This window comes from Theobroma cacao, chromosome 9, assembly GCF_000208745.1.
Source record: "Theobroma cacao cultivar B97-61/B2 chromosome 9, Criollo_cocoa_genome_V2, whole genome shotgun sequence".
NCBI classification, from domain to species: Eukaryota; Viridiplantae; Streptophyta; class Magnoliopsida; order Malvales; family Malvaceae; genus Theobroma; species Theobroma cacao.
Window position 1 is genome coordinate 36,307,940 of NC_030858.1, and position 21,763 is coordinate 36,329,702.

The 21,763-nt window shown below is 35.0% G+C and overlaps 4 protein-coding genes across 4 annotated transcripts; 1 reads left to right on the forward strand and 3 right to left on the reverse strand.

Annotated features, from left to right (window-relative positions):
- On the forward strand, positions 4,991–7,703 carry LOC18590679 (probable receptor-like protein kinase At5g47070). The gene is made up of 4 exons (XM_007016339.2): positions 4,991–5,797; positions 6,100–6,366; positions 6,567–6,689; positions 6,872–7,703. The coding sequence occupies exons 1-4, from the start codon at positions 5,384–5,386 to the stop codon at positions 7,436–7,438; spliced, it is 1,371 nt and encodes a 456-aa protein (XP_007016401.2). The 5' UTR covers positions 4,991–5,383; the 3' UTR covers positions 7,439–7,703.
- Positions 8,765–12,626, reverse strand: LOC18590681 (protein kinase APK1B, chloroplastic). Its single transcript, XM_007016341.2, has 7 exons — positions 12,320–12,626; positions 11,915–12,007; positions 10,678–11,003; positions 10,213–10,348; positions 9,974–10,116; positions 9,726–9,849; positions 8,765–9,549 (listed from the first exon to the last, which is right to left on the reverse strand). Exons 2-7 carry the CDS (start codon positions 11,964–11,966, stop codon positions 9,113–9,115), a joined length of 1,218 nt encoding a protein of 405 aa, XP_007016403.2. The 5' UTR covers positions 11,967–12,007; positions 12,320–12,626; the 3' UTR covers positions 8,765–9,112.
- On the reverse strand, positions 16,590–19,282 carry LOC18590682 (triosephosphate isomerase, cytosolic). The gene is made up of 9 exons (XM_007016344.2): positions 19,123–19,282; positions 18,673–18,748; positions 18,421–18,544; positions 18,201–18,285; positions 17,916–18,048; positions 17,676–17,770; positions 17,455–17,533; positions 17,041–17,123; positions 16,590–16,923 (listed from the first exon to the last, which is right to left on the reverse strand). Exons 1-9 carry the CDS (start codon positions 19,159–19,161, stop codon positions 16,876–16,878), a joined length of 762 nt encoding a protein of 253 aa, XP_007016406.2. The 5' UTR covers positions 19,162–19,282; the 3' UTR covers positions 16,590–16,875.
- LOC18590683 (pentatricopeptide repeat-containing protein At4g11690) lies at positions 19,379–21,648 on the reverse strand. The gene is made up of 2 exons (XM_007016346.2): positions 19,667–21,648; positions 19,379–19,443 (listed from the first exon to the last, which is right to left on the reverse strand). Exon 1 carries the CDS (start codon positions 21,639–21,641, stop codon positions 19,950–19,952), a length of 1,692 nt encoding a protein of 563 aa, XP_007016408.2. The 5' UTR covers positions 21,642–21,648; the 3' UTR covers positions 19,379–19,443; positions 19,667–19,949.

Consider the following 21,763-nt stretch of genomic DNA (forward strand, 5'->3'; position numbering starts at 1 on the left):
CGGAAAAAACTAGATCGACGCTTTTTGACCATATTCGGTCGTTGTCGCCATCGTCGCTGGTGTTAAGTTCTAATTAGAGTGAGAATGAGAGAGGAAAGAACGTGAGAAGAGAGAGAAAGAGAAGGAAAAATGGAAAAAAAGTATTTATAGGTCTAGAGTTGTAATATTTTTAAGTTATAAGGGGTATTTTGGTCATTATATATTTAAAAGCTATTCTATGTCCCATGGAATAGATATTATCGGGGGAAGAGAAAAGAATAGATAAAGCTGACTTTTAGCCTAGTTGAAACAATTTTTATTTTTACGGAATTGCTATTCCGTGTCCCAATTTTATACCAAATAAAGGTATAGGAAAGGATCGGGAATAGAATGGGAATAGCATAGCTATTCCCCATACCAAACGTGTAGTAAAAGATTTGCAACTTGTTAAAAGGCCAAACGACTAGTTAGTTTTCTTCTCATAATTAGAAGAAATTTAATTGTGAGGAAAAAAAAACAGTAATTATACATAACTGTAACTTACTAAAAAATGTATTGAAGAATACTATATATAACTTTAAAAGTCTTAATTACAAAAAAAAAAAAATCTTCGAACTTAGTTTTTATAATATCAGCACTCATTTTTGTTATCCTAATTAATTAGGTTTTTGTCTAATTATTTACCTTTAATTAAATCCTTACTTAAATATGGATGAAAAATGATAACTTAGATTAATTAAATCTTATCGTGATTGTTTTTTTTTTGTCACATGATGTTGAAGACATAAAAAAATTACTTAAACAGCATTTTAATATGATAATTTAAGAATTTTGTTTATCATTATTTCGTTATCACGTGATACATTTTTATCTTAGTAAAAGAAGTTAACAACATCAATAAAATTCAATTCAATTGATTGTAATAAAAAAATAGAGATTATGATGATAAATTTAGTTAAATTTAGAGTTTTTGTTTTGTTTTTGTATTTGAACCGTTTTGAAAAGATGGGGTTCACCATTAATATTTCGTTGGATAATTTCCATACACCATAGTGGATCCAAAGCAATAGTTTAGGCATTTCTGAGAGCTAAGATACTTGGCAAAAGCGAATGGGAAAACTTTGAAACCCTTATGACCATTTCAACACATAATCATCTTCAGCAAAGTTCATTTCCAGAGAAAATATAAACTATTGCTTTGACTAGCGGCATCATACGATCAGAATTTGGTCAGAGACTTACAAAGGGGGTCAAGGTAAACTCCTACTGTATGGCAGTATTGGGGTGGGCGATGTGAAAAGGAAAACGTTGCTGCGGCTGCTGCTGCTGCTGCTGCAGAGAGTACGATCAGGAGGGACGACAGAGGAGTGAACAGAGAACGGTTCACAGCAACATTTGATTTGACATAACAATAGGCTCCTGGAGTTTTCGGAGCTCCTGTTTGCTGCTTTAACGTCGTACAGATAATATTAACATTTACAAATTGAAGGAAATCTTCTTTGTTTCTTTCTCGATTGATTCATCTCTCACGGTCAACCTTGACCCACGATACTAAGCCGATAGGGTTGCAGCCAGCAGCCCCCAATCTTCTTCCTGTTGTTATGCTTTTATATTCTGATTCTGGTTGTTACTCTTTGTCCTTTACTTACCACCCTTCATCCATCATCTCATGGAAGTCTCACGTGACTGGCACGTGATTTCAGATGATGGAGCATGTAAATTTTGTCACAAATTGGTTTGAAGAAGAACAACTGCAGGGATGGTACTCCTGACTGGATTCAATTAATCAGGATTTTGATCAGGGAATTTGATGAACAAGTTTTGAGTCTAGTTTATATTTTTCCATATTCATCTCAATTGTTTGGATAATGACCCTTGATAGAAAATGTTTGTGGAAACTATACTCAGAACTGGGCTCTAGAGCCCATTTCAATAGTTCACCTTCTCAAGGGCCGTGCATGATCCATGAACTGTTGAACACGCTAGTTTCCATTCAATTCTATCAAGTGATTAGATAGAATTTGGAACCAAGAGATTTCTATAGCCCATATCAAGCAACAAAAGTCTCAACTATACCATTCAAGTTAGTCATTTCCCATTATTATTTTTGAATTTTAGCAATTCTAGAAGGGAGGAAAAGTTCTTTGAAGGATTTGTCAGCAATTGTTCTCCAATAATTGATTGAGCTCCCACTTTGGGTGAAATGAATTATTAGCTGCCCCCCCTTGTAATTAGTAATATTCATGTATCTACCTGCCCGGTAATTACTGAATTCACAAGTTACTATTATACTCTTTAATTATTGTCATAATTTTTTTTGTCATACAAGTTAAAATTATTTGTGTCAAGGGGTTTTTCTACGTGTCAAGGTTCACCATCGATTAGTAAAGTGCAAAATACATAAAGTTTCTAATGGATATGACAAATTAAGGATTATGGGTCTTTCATGATCGTTGTCTTATTGTCAAGAGCACCAACACATTTTTCATGGCAATTCTAAATAAAAGGGGGGGGATTGCTTGTTTACGAGGGAAGACCCAATAATTATATTTTGCTTTAAAATAGGGTCCCCATCTTTCCACACCAGACAAGTTGATGATTCTTGCTTGAGGAGTTGTTTTCCATTTTTCTAATCACTTTTCAAATTTTATGTCGTGTTTCGTGAATTGGTAGATGACACAGAAATAAGTGTGAATCACAAGCTGCCGTTTGAAAAACAAAAGAATTATTGATATTTTCTCAATAAATAATATTTATATTCAATCATTATTGATCAAATATAATCTCATAAATACGTAAAAATAAATATTTATTTTAAATTTTTAAATATTAATTTATTAACAAAACAACAATATGTGATTCATTAATATTGTATAGAATTTATAAATTAACATACATAAAAAATAAACTATTATTTTTTGAGAAAAGAGAATTTCAAAATCAAACATTCCAACTCTTTAAATAAATACTTAAATATTTATAGATTAACCTATTTGGTAAGAAAGATGAAACAAATTTAACTTTGTTATAAAATTTAATTAATTATAATACTTTTAAAAAAACTTTTAAACTATTCAAGCTTTTATATTTTATTTTGAATCAAATAACTTTTTATAATTAACCATTGATTAATTATCACTAATCAAAATATTATTTGTAATTTTTTATGTTCCATAGCGTTACTATAGAGTATAAAAATATCATATTATATTGATAGGTTACGTCACTATTCATTATAACATATTAACATACTATGTTAATATTATATAAAATAAAATAATAAGTGACATTTTAGTTAATATAAATAATAAATTATTAATTATAAAAATTTAAATGAGTTAAAATAAAAATATAAAATTTTAATTAAATATAATAAAAATAAATAATTATTTATTTTTAAAAAAATATTATACCATTTATTAATTAAATTAAGTCACTGCTTCTCTCTATCAAACAAAATAATGTAAACACGTTTAATGCACCAAATGCATTAAATGATCGGCAGTCCTTTTTTTATTTTATATGGGAGTCCATAATTGGAAGTTACGGACTTATGTCAGGTTCTATCACGTGAGGATAGACGAAGTCATATTTTGGTGAAATAAATGAATTCAGGTTTTTTTTTTTGTTCCTTTTCACAAACTAAAAGAAAGTACAAAAGGTAAATTGGGGAATTTTCTTGTAATCTAAATGATTCTTGAAGTAGAATTAGTCTCCATATCCCTAAAAGAGAGAAGGAAAAAGATAAATGCATTAATTTATATAATAAGTTGACAAATATCCAACATAGTTTCTTATATGTCAAGTGGGTATCGTAATCAAATATGAGCAGCCAAGGTGGTCCAATGCAATTTGCCAAAATAGTCATAAAATTGTTATTAATGGGTGAGGACCAACCATCAATTAGGCAATGACAGCAACAACACGTGCATTTCTCAAAGACGATTACGCATGTTTATGTTCAGCGACGTTCGTTGCCGGATTTGACCTCTTAAAATTTACATCTTTTTTCCGGAACGAGTAGAAAATTATCAAACAAGTAATCAACTTTACTCTTTCTACCTAATACCAATATTATATACCTAACAATGGTGATTGTGAATTTTGCTTCAAATATCAATTAATTTTTTCTTAATCTATATGGTTTAAGTAATTCGTGTTTTGACTATATGATACAAATATAGAGTATTAAAGATATATGAATAAATACGAACATGACATCATTAATTAATCTTAAATATGCACTCGATTACATTTTAGTAAACGTATATTACGACATTATACGATTAACATATTTAATATTGAGTTAAATTTTATATAACATAATACAATATGTTAACATGATTAAAATGTATATGATTTATAATTTGTTTTATTATTAACACGATTGATATAATTAAATTAAAAAATATAAAATTAAAATGTAATTATATTATTCAAATTTATAATAAAAATGATAAATATCATAATATTTATTAAATATAATAAATTTTAATATCAATAAATCTATATAGTCATAAAAATATTAATATTCAGATGGATCAATAAATAGGTTTTAATCGTATAGTAGACATATATATATGAGTTATAAATACAATTAAATAAATTAATAAATAAATCATGACTTATACAACCACACAATAACACGATTAATTAATTATGTCTTAAAAAGAGTTAAGTGAATTTGATAGAATTAAGACACGAAACATGATTACTTTAAATTCAAATCCACTTAACTTCTTGTTATGTTTGTATCATATTATTGTGTTGTATACAAAGTTAATAAGACTAATTATTAGTTAATAAATCATGAAAATTGATAAGGTGTTATACATTAAATAAAGTTTGTTTCTATACGTTTCATGTATTTAAACAAATATAAACAAATCACTTCATCATTTAAGTCCATCATTTTTTTTCTTGTATCAACATTTAAAAAAATTCCAATTTTTGGCAATAACAACAAATACAAATAGAATATAAAAATCAAATCCATTTCCTATGCAAATTGTCCCTACAAAGTCCAACTCCGAAAACAATACTATAAAATTCCAATGGAACCCCTTCAACTAACCAAGCTTCAATGGGACCTGTCCCTCCCGTCCTGTCCGATTCTTACAGTACTTAGCATCTCCCCCCTCTGCCCTCTGCCATCTCCCTCGTGATCTCTTCCCTTTTTTCTCTGGCAAAACGACAACTTCCTTAACAACAAACTAAACCAAAACCAATTTTTAAAAACATTAATATATGTAGAAGAAAATTAAAAAAACGAAGGAAGAAATGTTTTTTATATTAGCCAATCCGAGTTCGTTGATCTCCTCATCACCTCCCGCCCCTCCCATTTGACCCAAAAACCATCAACCTTTTTCTCTGCTTTTTTCGGAACTCTGCATTTCGTGTAGTTATGAAGTGTTTTCATTTTACCAACGGGGAGAGGCGAGGCGGGGGAGAGGACGGCGGCGGAGTTTCCAGGGCGTCGTCGAAGGTGACGTGGACGAGGTCGTTAAGCGTGGCGTCAAGCAGCGTCGACACGCGTCGTTCCGAGTTCGACTCCGAGTCGACTAGGGACTTCACCTCGGACTACTCGGCGGGGAGTTTCTGCGAGTTCCTGATTCAGCGTCGAGCTAACGATCTGCGGTTGTTCTCATTCGCGGAGCTGAAGTCAGCTACCCGCGGGTTCAGTAGAGCTCTTTTGATTGGCGAAGGAGGGTTTGGGTGCGTTTACAGAGGTGTCGTTAAGGTTCCTGATGAAGCTAACGACGGTCGTGATTTGAAGTTGGATGTCGCCATCAAACAGCTCAATCGTCACGGTTTCCAGGCATAGTCCCTTTTCCCCTTTTTGCCCCTCCTTGTTTTTGTATTTTACTTTTTTTTTACCTATCTGTTTGAATTTTTCTATGGATTAGCTTAATCTTGTTTTAAACTATACTGTAGTAGTACAAATTAAGGGATGTCCAATCATTAAAATTTTGTCACGTTAGAACTTCTGTTATTAATCTATGCATATTGACATATCTTGATTTAAATTCTTTTTCCTTTTAATGTTGAATGGATTAGACATGTCTCTAGTTTTGATTATCAGCTTATGGGATTTGGATGATTTTGCTTTCTAGTATTCAGGGGCATAAGGAATGGATCAATGAAGTGAACTTTTTGGGTGTCGTTAAGCACCCGAATCTTGTAAGGTTGGTCGGATATTGCGGTGAGGATGATGAGAGAGGGATTCAAAGACTTCTGGTCTACGAGCTTATGCGAAACAAAAGCTTGGAGGATCATCTGTTGGCTCGAATGCCATTGTCATTTCCATTGCCTTGGGTGACAAGATTGAAAATTGCTCAAGATGCTGCCCGTGGATTGGCTTACCTGCATGAAGAAATGGATTTTCAGGTATACTGTTTTAAAGTCTAAAAGATAAATCATTTTTCATGCACATATTATTTGTATTAGTTTTGGTGATACCTGTTTTTACCCAAAATTTTGCTTTACTATTCCCATCGATTGCATCAGTCTCTATTTGTTTTTTACTGTAAACTATGTGAACTGTGTGCTTGTCTTCGTGATTTTCATGTGCTTTGTGATTCATGCAGCTAATATTTCGAGATTTTAAAACATCAAATATTCTACTAGATGAGGACTTTAATGCGAAGCTCTCAGACTTTGGGCTGGCAAGGCAAGGACCTGCTGAAGGACTAGGCCATGTTTCAACAACAGTAAGTTAATCACCTTTGTTTAAGCTAACATAAATCATAATGCTCTTTTGAGTGTCATGATATAGATTTAATGGCTTATGCCTTGGAAATTTGATATGTCTTTTAAGTTGGATACATGGATTCTAACCATTGCTAACAGATTATTATTTTTTTCCATTCACCGTTTTAAAAATGTTTACAAGGTTGTGGGCACAATAGGTTATGCTGCCCCTGAGTACGTACAAACTGGCAGGCTAACCGCTAAGAGTGATGTTTGGAGCTTTGGGGTGGTTCTATACGAGCTCATCACTGGAAGGCGAGCGCTAGAGAGAAATCTTCCTCGAAGTGAGCAGAAGCTCCTTGAATGGGTGAGACCTTATGTGTCAGATTCAAAGAAATTCCACCTTATTGTAGATCCTCGTCTTGAAGGACATTATTGCATCAAATCAGTTCAGAAACTAGCATCCCTAGCAAACAAATGTTTAATGAAAAACCCAAAATCCCGCCCTAAAATGAGCGAGGTGGTTGAGATGCTAGGCAACATTATAAGTGAGACTTCATCTCAGGATGAAGGTGTCTCTCAATCAGTCAGTGAAAATGAAGATGTGAAGGAAGAAAGTGAAGTAGAGACTGAGGCCGAGTCTACCAAGCAAGGGCACAATTACCTGAAGAAGGTTTTTGATATCAGAGAAGTAATTAGCTTAAGAAACAGATCAGTTGGAAAGTTAGATTGGAGAAATTGGACACCTGGGCTGGTGAGGACTTGGTGATGAGCTTTCAGCTCGTGACACCCTCTTGCACTGGTCAATGAATGCATTTCCTTAATCAAATACATAGCATGAATATAGTCATACAATTTATTTCTTGAAAATTTGGAGGATATTTCCTGTTCTCTCCATTTCATTTTTGTTCAAAAGTAGTTGTAAATATAGTTTGCAAGGAAAGCTGCATCTGTGGTTGATGCAAGCTATTCTTTTCATAAGTTCATTATGTTCTTTCTTTAACCCGTAATATGTATGTTTTTTTCCTACGGCCTATTGATGCCCATCTATTGTAATTGGTTGCCCACTCCATTGTAGTTTCCTCTCTAAGGACTCTTGAGGTTGATTTACTTGGATGGGAATGCCCAGCCTTATGCATCATTGGCTACCTGCATTTACCCTAAGATAAAGGAAAGAGGAGGGGAAAAGTGGGTTGTTTCTTTGTGGGGAGAAGTATTCAAACTTTGCCTTTTTGACATCAGAGAGGGTTTTGAAATGGTCCACGAAGATATTCTTGTAAATCTGGTTAAAGTTACTTTAGTTTATACAAGCGACAGATCATGGTTTGACAGATGAAAATCTGTCATGGGACAGCTAGGTGTCTTAGAAGCTGAAGTTGTACATGAATTTTCAGCTACATTTGCTTGAATTTGATAAGTCTATGAAGTCCAACAAATTACCTAGAGGGACCAAGTCCAACTTACAAGCCGATTGGAATGCCAGTCCTGTCTGTTGCGTCACACTTTCCAACCACTCCATTCTTGACTGGGTATCAGAAACTTGGAGAAAAGATGGTTACACCTTTTGGTATCAGATAGAACAGATAGATCAAGAAACAATTGATTAATTCAGGACTTTTGATTTGAATATTACAGATAGACAAACACCTGGAGACTGAAAGCAGATTCTTTCCTAATTGTATCTGCTTCATACTACACTATCTTGTGTTGGCCTTATCTGCTTTGATGCTGGGTGCAGTAGGTGGGATACTTGGGAGTAAGCCATCAACTTAGTGGGGCTGACAAATATGGTGGACTTTATATTGAAAGGAAATGAATCCCAAAAGAGTCTAAACTTTAAAGCCTAAAGCTCAAAAGCCTCATGGACTGGTAAGAATCATACCAGTCAACAAATTAATCACCCATGTTTTTATGTACTGCTTTTGAGACTTGGAGTAACATATCTCAACTCCTTTATCACCAAAAGAATCAGAGACCAACAGGATCTAGTAACTACCTATTCAAATTCCATCTCTTTTATCATTCCCAAAAGCCACAATCAACACAGCAATTTACCAGTGCCCGTAAAGGAAGATTTGACAGATGCATCAGGAAAAAAAATAAAATAATATGATTATAAACTTCATCAAACCTGGCTGGAAGCAAAGACCTACTTGTGGCCATACAAAACCAGTTACACCCTTTTTTCCAATTTGTCTCTCAGGTGTTAACAAACACTATAGTGATCTCAAAAGAAATTCAGCATTGCATACATTCCCCTTGTTATGGTTTGAACTTGCAATTGTGTCAAGAGAAGATTGATTTTTAGTACATCAGCTAAAACAAGAACTGTACAGTCACAGAGCATAAAAAGTATATATGCCTGAGTTCTTGATATTGTTACCAAACTACCTGAATATACTTCCAAGGACAGCTAATTTTGTTGTGTGCCTTGATTTCATTCTCAGTCATAAAGAGGGGAAGCAGATGGCCTAGGGTACGCCACGGTACTCTTTCCACCAATAGCATCACCTGCACTTCGCCTACGTACCCGGGGTGTGCTGCTGATATCGATCTGATTACTTCCAGATTCATTGGAATTTTGGAGCTGCTCCAATGCTGTTACAACCTCATTCATTCTTGGTCTGAACTTGGCATCAATGGACAGGCATCGCAAAGCAAGGGTAGCAGCCTTATGGGCTCCTTCCATTGAATACTGGCCTTCAAGGCGGTTATCTAGGACACGGAATTGTTTACGTTTGTTGGCCAGGTAAGGTTTGGCCCATTCCACCAGATTATGTTCTCCAGATGGTCGATTCTTATCAACTGCTCTGCGGCCAGATAACATCTCTAGCAGCACAACTCCAAAACTATAGACATCACTCCTGGCAGTCAGATGACCTACAGTTGGAGAAAAAGTGAACTGGTCACAAGATTGGAAAATTACACCCACCAGGCACCCAGATATATAAGAAATGAGTAATGAAAAAGAACAGAAGCACCACAAAAAGTCCAAATTGACAAAAAGTCAGTCAGGCAAACCAAATTGCACACTTCACGATTATGTTAATAAGTACCTGTGGCTAGATACTCTGGCGCCGCATATCCATAGGTCCCCATAACCCTGGTAGAAACATGGCTCTTATCACCTGTAGGCCCATCTTTGGCCAACCCAAAATCAGAAAGCTTTGCATTGTAGTTCTGCAATTACATCAAAACAAGATGGTTTTCAGAGGAGTCGATGAATAACAGTTGTTCAGAATTTATCAATGAAACCATATTAGTAAAGTGCCAAAAATATCAGCTTAATAAATAAGTCACATACTGAATCAAGCAAGATGTTGGAAGTCTTGAAGTCACGATATATCACTTTCGTTTCAGCACTGTGAAGAAAGGCAAGCCCCTTTGCAGCGCCAAGAGCAACCTTCAAGCGAAGGCTCCAGGAAAGAGGCTGGAAATAAGAACCTCCTGGTGCAGATAATTTAAATGTCATAGTTAAAAAAAAAAAAGGTATTTAAACACAATTGGTTCAATGGCACCAAGAGATAGGCAGAAAGAACTTACTCCTGAACAAATGATTCTCCAAGCTGCCACGAGGCATGAATTCATACACCAACAGACGATGTTCATCCTCCAAGCAATATCCAATCAATTTCACAAGATGAGGATGATAAAGCTGTCCCAGATAATTCACCTCTGCCTATAAGATGGGAAAAAGAACATGGGTGAATCTGTGCACTTTGGTCCTGAAACATCATTTTAAAAGTTTTAACCATAAGAAATGCCAATATGATGAAAACACATCAATAAGCTTCCCAGATAAACATATTATGCAAACAAGTCAAACCCTAGAATAGTCTGAGCAAATTTGAAAACATTGGCTATCTGCATGACTCTATCTTAAGCTTAAAATTCCCTCCACCAAATAAATGTGATGAACAAATGCAAAACCAATTGGATGTTCCGCATGTAAGAAGAATGATCGGATGCTCCAAATGTTTGAAGAATACTGAGTTAACATGGACTCACCAACCACTCCTTGTGACCTTGGAACCCGTCTTGGTTAAGCCTTTTCACTGCAATAACTATGCCAGTTCCAGGCTTGGCAGCAGTAAGTGAATTTTCATCAATCCACCCCTTAAACACTGAGCCAAAACCGCCTTCCCCTAGCACACTATCTGGACGAAAATTCCTGGTGGCCATTTTCAGATCGGCAAAACTGAAACTTTTCAAATTGGGAGACAGCAAGATCTCACCCTCACTCCGAGGTGTCAGAGGCACAGAAACTGATGAGACTTTGCTGCTTGTACTGCTCATATCTTTCCCATCACCACTAACATACTTTGAACTCAGCCCTGCATGCATGAAGATGAAATGCATGCATTGATTAATTTTCATACTCCGTTTTACAAATAGAGTCCCCAACATGCTGCCAAACTCAACCTTCTAATATTTCAATTCAAACTAAGACCAAAATTATGTAACCAGGAAAGATGTTCACTATTTTCCTATGTTCACAAATAACAAATTTCAGTTAGCCCTTTCAAAACTAGAGAATATAGCTCCAAAGCGCATTAACTATATCATAACATCAATCCACAATGGTGAGACTCACAGGATCCCAAAGCACGCCAGACAAAGACATAATATCTGTTTGGTTGTGAAGAAGACTAACAGAGGAGCAAGCATGAGATGGAATGATGTGAAAATTTAGACGATTCATTGTTCAGTTCCAAATGCTAAAATAAATCAAAGCCAACATGCCCAATGATTAGGAAAGAAAATATGAGCTAATTAATTTGCTTATTGTGGAAATAGTGCCAAACAGAAGGGGAATGCGTTCAGCTTTCATTCTCATTCTATGCAACTAATTCACGACAAAGAATTCCAAAAGAAAGTACGGAAACATTGATACGTTGATCTCACTCAAATTTATCGGATATTTGTCAAGCCACTAATGAAGATACCGTTCTCAACAAACTATACCTAATAAGAAAAATGAATACAAGAAGACTGTCCAACAAAATTAACTAATTCCACCCAAAATTTCTAAATTGCAGCTTCCAAGTCCAAACCAGTAACCACCCCACAGAAAATCCTAGAAAGGAACCCCAAAAGAAGAAACAACCATAAATGAAAGGAAATCACCAAGCATTTAATTAAAGCAATCTTAAAGTCCAAAGCAAACTAAAAACAAAATCAACCAAAGATGAGTATGCGGCTCGTAAAAGGAAATAAAGAAGCTGTTTCAGACAAATTCAACTACCTGTGCTACTGGGGCTCTCAGCTTTAATTCTGGCACTCAAGCATATCCCCATCAATTCAAATCCTGGAAATCAGACCAACGTCTTCAACACTTCTGTAGATCACCAAACACATACAAGAATGAAGCTTTTGCTTATAAGAAACCTGAACTGAACAATGAAACGAAGCAGATCTACGTTTCAAAAATCAAGCCTTTTTCTTTTTTATCAAAAAACAAAGGCACAAAGCTTCCTAAAACGATCACTTTTTATTACAACCTCAAATTGTCCTAATTTAAACCCAAAAATAAAAAAATAAAAAAAAAAGAATGCAATTTAAAGAAGTGAAAGAAGATAAAAGAAAACTAGAAAAGGATACCCAATAAACTAAAACAACTCAAAAAGGAAAAAAATAATAAAAAGCCCACCTTTTTCTCTGTAAACCAACCTAACAAAGAATCAAAGTAAACCAAGCAAAAGGAAGTAAAGGATTCGAGAGAGAAGACAGAGAGTTGACCAGTTTGTAGCTAAAGCTTTCTTTTTTTTGGTTAGCAGTAGTGGCAAGTAGTCAGTGATTAGTGATGGTTCATGGTTGGAAGGGTGAGCGAGTTTTAGAGGAAGGTGGGAAGAATTGCATTAATGGCGGGCTGGTCCCGCCATTCAAGCCCAGCCTTTTATACTTGTCTCTCTCAGTACTCGTGCAGCTCAAGTCAGAGAAGATAAGCCTTGCACAGCATTGCCATCTTTTGTCAGCCGTTGGTTTCTTTTATGATGTTGGCTTAGCTTCTCTCCTACAGCTTTCTCAGCTGGCTTCTTCTATCCTTGTTTTACCTTTCATTGTAGGATAGTGTCAAGTACATAATAAATAAACTATTGAAAATATGATTCCTTTTTTCTGAAGAAAAAAGAAAAGTCTTTTTTTAATGGATAAAAGATTAACAATAGTACTTGAAGGACAAAATGCCCTACATTCGGTTTTAAATCTTTAGGCAGCCCTTCAGCCCCTGATCCTGACGGATGGAGCAAGTTGTTTTTCCATGCCCCCACACCCACCATGGCGGAAGGTACTCTTTCTTATTCCATGGCAAAAGGATGATTCCTGGAAAGCTCCCATGCCAACCTTTATTCTAATTAGTCTTCTCCCATCATTTCTTTTCTTTATTTAACTATTTCAATGATGATACTTCAGGCAGTGATTTAACAGCTTCACTTTCCTGGAAAGTTACGAGAGCTTTGGACACTTTGAAATGTGACAAAACTGAAAGATTTTGTTTTTGCCCCATTGTTTCAATATTTCATAAGTTGGAAAACAGCCAACAATGTTGAGACAAACTTAAGATCATTGGTTTTGTGAATCTTGCAGATAGTGGTACTAGAATAAACAAGTCAGTGATGAAATACTCTTGAAAGGACGTTTCTGGTTGGATTCCAAACCTTATACTAATTATGGGATACATTGTTGTTCTTTCCTTAAAATCCAAATCATTTCAAAATTGTCCTCTCTTTCCTTGGATTGGTTTTAATTATATGAGTACACTTTCTTTATCTTTGATGAAGATTAATTGGATTCTATACTCTTAAACAAATTCACTAAGAAAATTTTATCCTAAAAAAAAAAGGAAAAAGTTTTGATAGGTCAAAAGTTAGTATTATTCTGGTGTCAAAATCCATCCATATCTTTGGTACTTAGGGAAAGTTCTATTTCAATTTTTGCTGGACCTTCTGTATTTATTTTCAGAAGAGTTAAATTGTTAATTTTATTTATTAAAATTATCAAAATGCTCCCAATGCATGTCTAACATTGAATTTCTAGTTCATTTAGTTGAACAAGTAATTTTCTTTGAAAATTTCATACTATGAGGGGTTTTTTCTATTTTTCTTTTCTTTTTTTTTTTGGTTCAAAGAAATAATATGAGGCCGATATTAATTTTTCATTGTGTCTCTCTTTTACTTGATTTTGTAAATCTTGGAAACCAAACACACCCGTGACACGTACCAACCCAACGCTTTTACTTGATTGTGTCTCTCTTTTACTTGATTTTGCTTCCTTTCGGTTTTGCCCAACTTGCTCATCTGACGTATAATATTCTGCATTGCTTGCGTTTACACCCGGCACAAAGCAAATCGCAACCGTCTGCTTTACAGACTTTTTCGTCACCGAAATCATTTGATCCCTTTTTGGTACGGACCCAACAAACCTTAGCCGTGATTAATCGGACTATTTTTGACCTTTCGATCCTACGTGGGACCCTTTCAAGCCATTCTCGGCATGTGCTGGCCCACCCAAGGTTTTCTAGGCTCGGCTTCGAAGGGGCTTTACCTGCCTAGCCGCTAGCCGAGTTGGTTGGGGAATCGTGCCGTCATGGCTTTATTCCATGGACGGCTTCGAAGAAAGTTGGGTGTTGGAATTAATTAAAGCTAACATATTTGGGACTTTATTTATTTATATTTTTTAGAATTGACTTCAAGAGAGGATCTAGATGGAATTTGATTGATTTGAGTTCATTACATCTTAATCTTACTAAAAGTAACTCGAAATTTTAAAAATACTTAAGAGTTAAAATTTTAATGCTTATTCTAAAATAAGTAATATTGAATTGAAGTGTTAAATGTGTAATATAATTTTTATGAGAATCTTAACCAACTACACAAAAAATCAATTTAAAGTTTTATCTTAAAAAAAACCTATTTTTAAGGGTATGTTTTAGATTATGAATTTATATTTAATATGCTGTCAATGTATAGGATTTATACATTATCATTAATTACGGAACATTACTTTATAAATATGTAATAGTAAAATTTTAAATAAATATTTATTTTTAAAAATTATCAATTTTTAAATTTATTTATTAAAAAATAATATTATTTGATTAAATGATAATATATAAATACTCAACCATAACGATATATGTATACAAAATTTATATGTATTTAGTTCCGAGTTTAACTAATTCACTTCTTATTACTTCATCAAAATTGTAATTATTTCCTAAATTATAGGAGAACAAGATATTAAGAAATGACTCATCTTGAACATCCATGCATGGGAATGACAAAATACTTGATGGGATTAAGTGTAAATTAAGTTTTGTTGTGATATGAAATAATTTGGGAAGCGAAGGCAATAGTCAAATAGGTGACAGTTTTGTCGGCTATCAAACGGGAACTGACGCCATTGAATTCTGGTATTCCGTACGTCTAGACGACGCATTGGTGACGATGAAAAAGTCGCCTTTTTTGTTTTATATTTTTCGGACAAAGTTTAATAATCATATCCTTTGAAATAAAAAAAAAAAGAACGCGGAATGCCTTTTGGGCATCGACTAAGGCACTAAAGAAAACAAAAAGTAAATCAACTAATTACTAATCTTGACATTACTTGCCTTGCTGTCTTGCTTTTAAGTAAGTTTTGTGTACTTTTCCATGGATAATGCTTTTCAAATCAAAGGTTTCATGGGCATGGGACAGTAAATGTAAAATCCATTTATGAGTTTTATGTTTACTCTAGTTTTAGATGATGTCATGTAAATTGCAATTTGTTAAAGAAATAACACTTTAATTAACGAGCTGACATTATATTTTCTCTCACCTGTTATGATTATAAGTTTATGTTTTTAACTCAAAAAATATACTTATTAAGTGAAAGAGAATCTTTACTTATAAATTTAAAATTTACTTTATTTTTAATATAAAATTTGTGATATTTTACTTTATTTAATTATACGACACTTCGTTATGTTGATTATTTCAACCTTAAAAGACTTTAGCCTAGACTTTTTAAAACCCTAATATTTTTCAAAATTTCATATCAGTGAAAAGTTGAGAAAACTTTTAATATCGCTTATTCTGAATTTATATTTTTAATTTTTAAAATATGTTTATTAAGTGAGAAAAAAAGGTATACAGTTTTGAATTTTTTATTTTGAGTAAGAAAAATGAATATTTATAGATAAAGAAAAATCACTTGCGCAGCGGGAATGCGAGGGCTCGTTCTACTTTTATATCAAAATCAGAAGAATTTGTACATGTACAGCGACTGACAATGGGCACTAATTGTAGGCTTGCATCAAGAGGATCTTTAATTGACTGCACGGAGTGGAAGGGTTTGACTGTTTTTCCTTTAAATTGGTCAAAAGATGACAGCCTTAAGTCAACCAAATGAGGCACCAAGTACACTATTGGAAGGGTGATATCAATTATTTCTTTGATTTCATTTGTTTACTAAAGTTTCACCATTTCATGGTTTCTGAAGTCAAAGGGATGCCCCCAGAAAAAAGCATGAAATGACTAATGAGAGCACCACCGGGAAGTTTCAAGATAAAGTCAGACAAAGAATAGAAAAGAGGCATTGGTACCATAAAAAGAGAAAGAAATCCACTTTACACTTGAAAGCCAACAGAATGGGTCAAGGCTGATACATAGGTCTCCTACATGGTTCGTCCTGTCAACCAAATGTGCTAGTGGAAAACTTAAAATCCAGGTACGATGAGAAGAGCCCAACTAAAATGGGGAATCTGCTGGCAAAAGCCATGGCTAGGATTTTACCTTGAATCCCTGTTTGGTTTTATAGAGGGCGGCACATACCGTGTTGGTTTCAATTTTGGAAGTATTTTGAGCTTTAACTCAGTTAGGATAGCCCACTTCCATGTTGGGTTTTTAAGCCCATTCCAAAATTGGGCAAATACAAGATCAGAATGCTACCAACATAAGTCACATCACTAGTTTATTCTCATTTCTAAACTTGGTTTTATGATAAAAACATGAACCAGTAGACCGAATCCCATGACAACCAGGTAGAGCCCAAATGTAAAATTTGGAAGTCCAAAATGAGGATCTATGCCTCAAGCCCACAATAACAAAGTTAAATTTGGCTTACACTCGGAAAATTCTGACGTCAGGTTCTAAGGAAAGACAACAATTACAAAATTAAGTTACCCAGAAGGCTGTTTCTGTTTAAGCTTTTGATTCCTGGGTGTGAACTTCAGTTCTTTTTCACGGTGGCAGCCTTGATGATATCAATGAACTCGGGCTGATGGAGGAAAAGTTAAAAAAGTGGAAGTTAAGCATAGTGGTAGAAGCCAAGCTGAAGACAAACAATCAAATAAATCAATCAACGGTGGGATTAAAAAAGGAGCAAATCACTAACCTTTAGAGAAGCTCCACCAACCAAAAAGCCATCCACATCTGGTTGTGCAGCCAATTCCTTGCAGTTTGCTCCATTTACAGAACCTAAATTTTATTTGCAATGGATACACAATCAGATTCAATAGGGTTTAGGGGCTTGGTTTAGCAAAACTTTAACCCAAGAATCGAAACTAAAAGTTTATGGAGAGGTCAAGCAAAGTTGTAGATTAACATTTTGGAATGGCATTCCAAAATAGAAGAATGCAATATGAATAGTTGAATATCATGTAGTTCAGTTAGGATGGATGCATCTAGACTTTTGGAGCAGCCACTAACAACCACAGGTTTACCACATTTACATGCTAACAAAGATTATGCTAAATTTTCTTAAAAGCATTTGGATAAGATCTGTAGTAAAGGTGATCAGGAAAGATACCTCCATATATGATTCTAGTTGATGCAGCAACTCCAGCACCAACATTGTCACGAAGCCATTTCCTCAATTCACAATGAACCTGGAACGTACAATCACACATTTGTTTAAGTAAAACAAAATAGGATACGATTCTCTAGGCACAAGTTAAAAAGCTGCAGCTTAGACACAATTACACTAGCTTAGATGCATGATTTTGAAATATGCATAAAACCCAAACTTACTTCCTGAGCCTGAGCAGGGGTTGCAACCTTCCCTGTACCAATGGCCCAAACAGGTTCATAAGCCAAAACAACATTCTCCCAATTTGTTACTTTATCTGCAAAAGAGCAATAACAGTTGAAAAAGACATATCAAAGAAGAAAATGCAAAACTCTAACCCAACATGGTCATGGTTAAAATAAATTTCTCTAGAGACCACAAGTAAACAATCATAAACTTTAACCAGTGTAACTATCAAGTACCAGCAATTGCTTTGGTTTGTGCAGCAACAACAGCCATGGTAGAGCCTGATTCTCGCTGTTCGAGAGTCTCTCCAATGCATGCAATCACTTTCAAGCCTTGAGAAAGTGCATATGCTACTTTGTCTCCAACAAACTGCATATACAAGTATTCCAAACACACAAAAGGACATTAAGTGATAGTAATAATAATAAGAACTATTTGAGTCATTCAGAAAAAAACAAAAACAAGCCCTAAAATTTGTTAAGTAGATAATGAGATAACAGGAACCTAATCGTACTATTTACCTCATTGGACTCATTCAAGAGAGCCCTTCTCTCGGAGTGACCAATGATAACCCATGGAATGTTCAGATTAACAAGCATCTCAGCACTGTTTAAAAAGGAAAACAGAAAGTTAACCCCCAATACGCAGACAATATCAGATTCTAGAATGCCTGATCCTAACATAAAAGATCTACACCAAAATGTGAAAATAAAGCAGATGATAACAAGATAAAACGCTTACCTAACTTCTCCAGTAAAAGCACCACCTTTGCGAACCCAACAGTTCTGAGCAGCAACATGGAAATCGGAACGCAACAGGCTTTTCACAAGGTTAAGAAACACAAATGGAGGGCTCACAACAACCTCTGCCACAACATAAGTTTGAACTTGGTAAATCTTCAAAGTGAACTGGTTAAGAATTCTTTAAAATTTGAGCAGTTACTAAACGAAGTAAAAATTATGGAAAATTTTTTACCCTGCAAAACAAACTTACCCACAACATCCTCAGAAGGAACTTCAGCTTCATTCAATGTGGTAACAATCTTCTTAACCTCCTCAGTTGTCCCATTCTGCAACAAAAAATAAATAAAAATCAAACCTCAAAATCATTATTTTTTAAAGTAAATAATTATTTATTTATTAACATGCATGATCAAAATAAATTTACTAAAATCATGTATTATATCAGCTAGAATTAAACCCATCAGATCTCAAAACTTAGAGCAATTTAAATAACCGATCAGCTAAATTTGTGTACAAAAATAAACTGAGATCTAACAACGTTTTCAAGATCGAATCAATCTCTAGAAAATCACCGCATGTAGACCAGAGCATGAGATCATGAACATAGATCGATTGATTTTGACCAGAAAAAAAAAAGAAATTTAATTTTAGAAAGAAAAGGAGAAAATCCAAGAGAGATGAAGAGAGGAAGCAAACATACGCATTTCCAGTTGCCGCCGACGAAGAACTTGCGAGCCATGGAATCTTGTGTTTGGTTTCTCTTTTTGGCGATGAAAACGAGATGAAGCAGAAAAATGAGAAAAGCAAAGCTAATAAGAGCACACTGAGATGAGACTGGACTGACTAACGGTGGGCTGTCGCCCACGTTTTTTATACTGCGAATATGTGGGTGGAGGGCTAGTTATTCTGTAATTACTATAATGCCCTTTTCACTTCCAAACATTTTCTGAACAATGATTTTCCAACTTGGTATTGTTGGTTATGTCGTCCTCCTCCTTTATTCTCGTCGCCATTGTCGTCCCTGTTGGTTTTTTCCCATTTTAATGAGCATAAAAGAGATTGAATTTACTCAAAGAGTATTAACCACCTTTTTAATGAAATTGAAAGTTCAATCTACATAGCCTTGTAAGTTGTATCTACAATATGCAAAGTAAAGGACTAGATGATCAAACATCAATCTGGAGGATCTTTTTGACAAAAATGAAGGGAAATGAACAGTTTATACGCAAAGTGATCAAGCTTACACAGAAATGAAGTAACTACCCCACACTGCTTGGATATCTCAGATCTCCTCCTTCAAAATTGGTAGCTTTTGGATAGCATTTAGGTGATAGGACAAACCTCATTTAACTTATGGTCTCTTCTATTTCCTTCATAGTACAAGTCTCTGATATCCTCCTTCACACAACGAAAGCTTTGGGCTATCAATTAAAGCCACCAGACATCCATGTTTTATTGAATGTCTCCTCACTTTCGATTTCCTTCCAAATAGCATCACGTTCAGAAGATGGTGCTTGGAATCTTCAACTATGTAAGGTGTTTGGGTTTAGAGATTAGATTATATATAGAGACAGTAGGTTTCAAACCCGACTCAACAATCTCTTTCAATAAAGCCTCAGCCTCTTGCCACTTCCCATCCTTGTAAAGAAGTCCAATAGTAGAGCTGTAGCTAGCAACATTAGGAACCAGCCCCTTCTCACACATTTCTTGAAGCAGCCTCAGGGCTCTATAGGAGCTACCTTCTTTGCAATACCCGTGAATCATTGTGTTGTATATCACATCATTTGGCTTCAACTGCATTTCGTCCATTGATTTAATTAGTTTCCAGGCTTCCTTCATATTGCCCTTTGTGCACAACCCATGAATCAAGACACCAAAGGTATAAACATCTGGGACCAGACCAGCCTTCTGCATAAACAAATATAACTCAACTGCTCTCTCTGTGTTTTCTGATCTAATGAATGCATGAATTACGATTGTATGTGTTACTTTAGAAGGCCTTATGCCTCTCTCCTCCATTTCCTTTACCAAACCAGCAACTGCTGCCGAGTCTCTTGCTCTAGAAAAACCAGAAATGAGAATGTTATAAGTCACCAAAGATGGAGATTGACCCTTCGTCTTCAATTGATTAAATAAATACATAGCCTTCTCCAACTTTCCAACATTGCAAAAACCATCTATTAGCGAGTTATATGTAATCAAATTTGGACTTATACCAGCCCTCGTCATTTGATCCACCAACTTCTCAGCATCCCAAACTTTTGTCTCTCTACACAATCCTCCAATCAAAATATTGTATGTAACAACATTACATGCTACTCCTCTTTCACGCATTTCACCAAACATCTCGAAAGCTTTACTTACTTTTCCCTCACTGCAATACTCAGTCATCACACAATTGTAAGTATATAAATTAGGAATCACCCCATTGAGCTGCATCTTCTCGTATAGCAAAAACCCATCTTTTTTAAGTCCTTTTTTAAAGAATCCATTGATTAAAACTGTGTATGTATACTCATTGGGAACCAACCCAAGCTCCTCCATTCTGCAAAACAACATTTTTGCCTGCTCAAAGTCACCATTTTTACAACACCCATCAATCAAAGTAGTGTATAAAACAACATTTGGAGACAAACCCAATTCTTCTACCTGACCTAAAAGCTCAAAACTTTTGCTTAAATCACCTGCCTCGCAACATCCTTTGATCATTATCCCAAAACTATAAACGTCCAACTTAACCCTCCCCTTGGACTTGGTAAAAAGCATCCAAGCTTTATCAAAAGAATCAAATTTTATAAGAAAACTCAGTATATTATTCAAAGTATTGGGTCCAAGGACAAGGTTTCTGTCTACCATTTGATTGAAATAATATATGGCTTGATCAGGTAACTGAGATTGAACATGGGCATTGATTATTGATTCATAGAGAAGGGTTTGATTCATTGAGTTGGGATACAAGTTGGGCTGAGTTAAATGTTGGAACAGAGACAAGGAAGTGAAGAAAGGAGACAAGATTCTACCAGATATAATCTGGAGGATAATGGACTGAGAATGTAGGAGCATGTTGGAAGAAAGGAGAATGTCTAGAGTAAACGCCATGGATTCAGGGGTGTGTTGAAGACCTTGGAGAATTGAAGAGTTGAAGAGCGAGAGAGCTTTAAGAGGTGGGTTCTTCACCATTTTTAAAATGAGAACTAGGGTTTGAGGGGTTTGGAGCATGGTTCAGTTGTTGGTTTGTTTGCCTCCTAATTTTGGCTTCCGCTAGGCTTTTATACCTCCTGCTCTTTACCAGGATATAGGATTTAGGGCCGTATTAGCTCACGTTCATTGATTAAGATTTA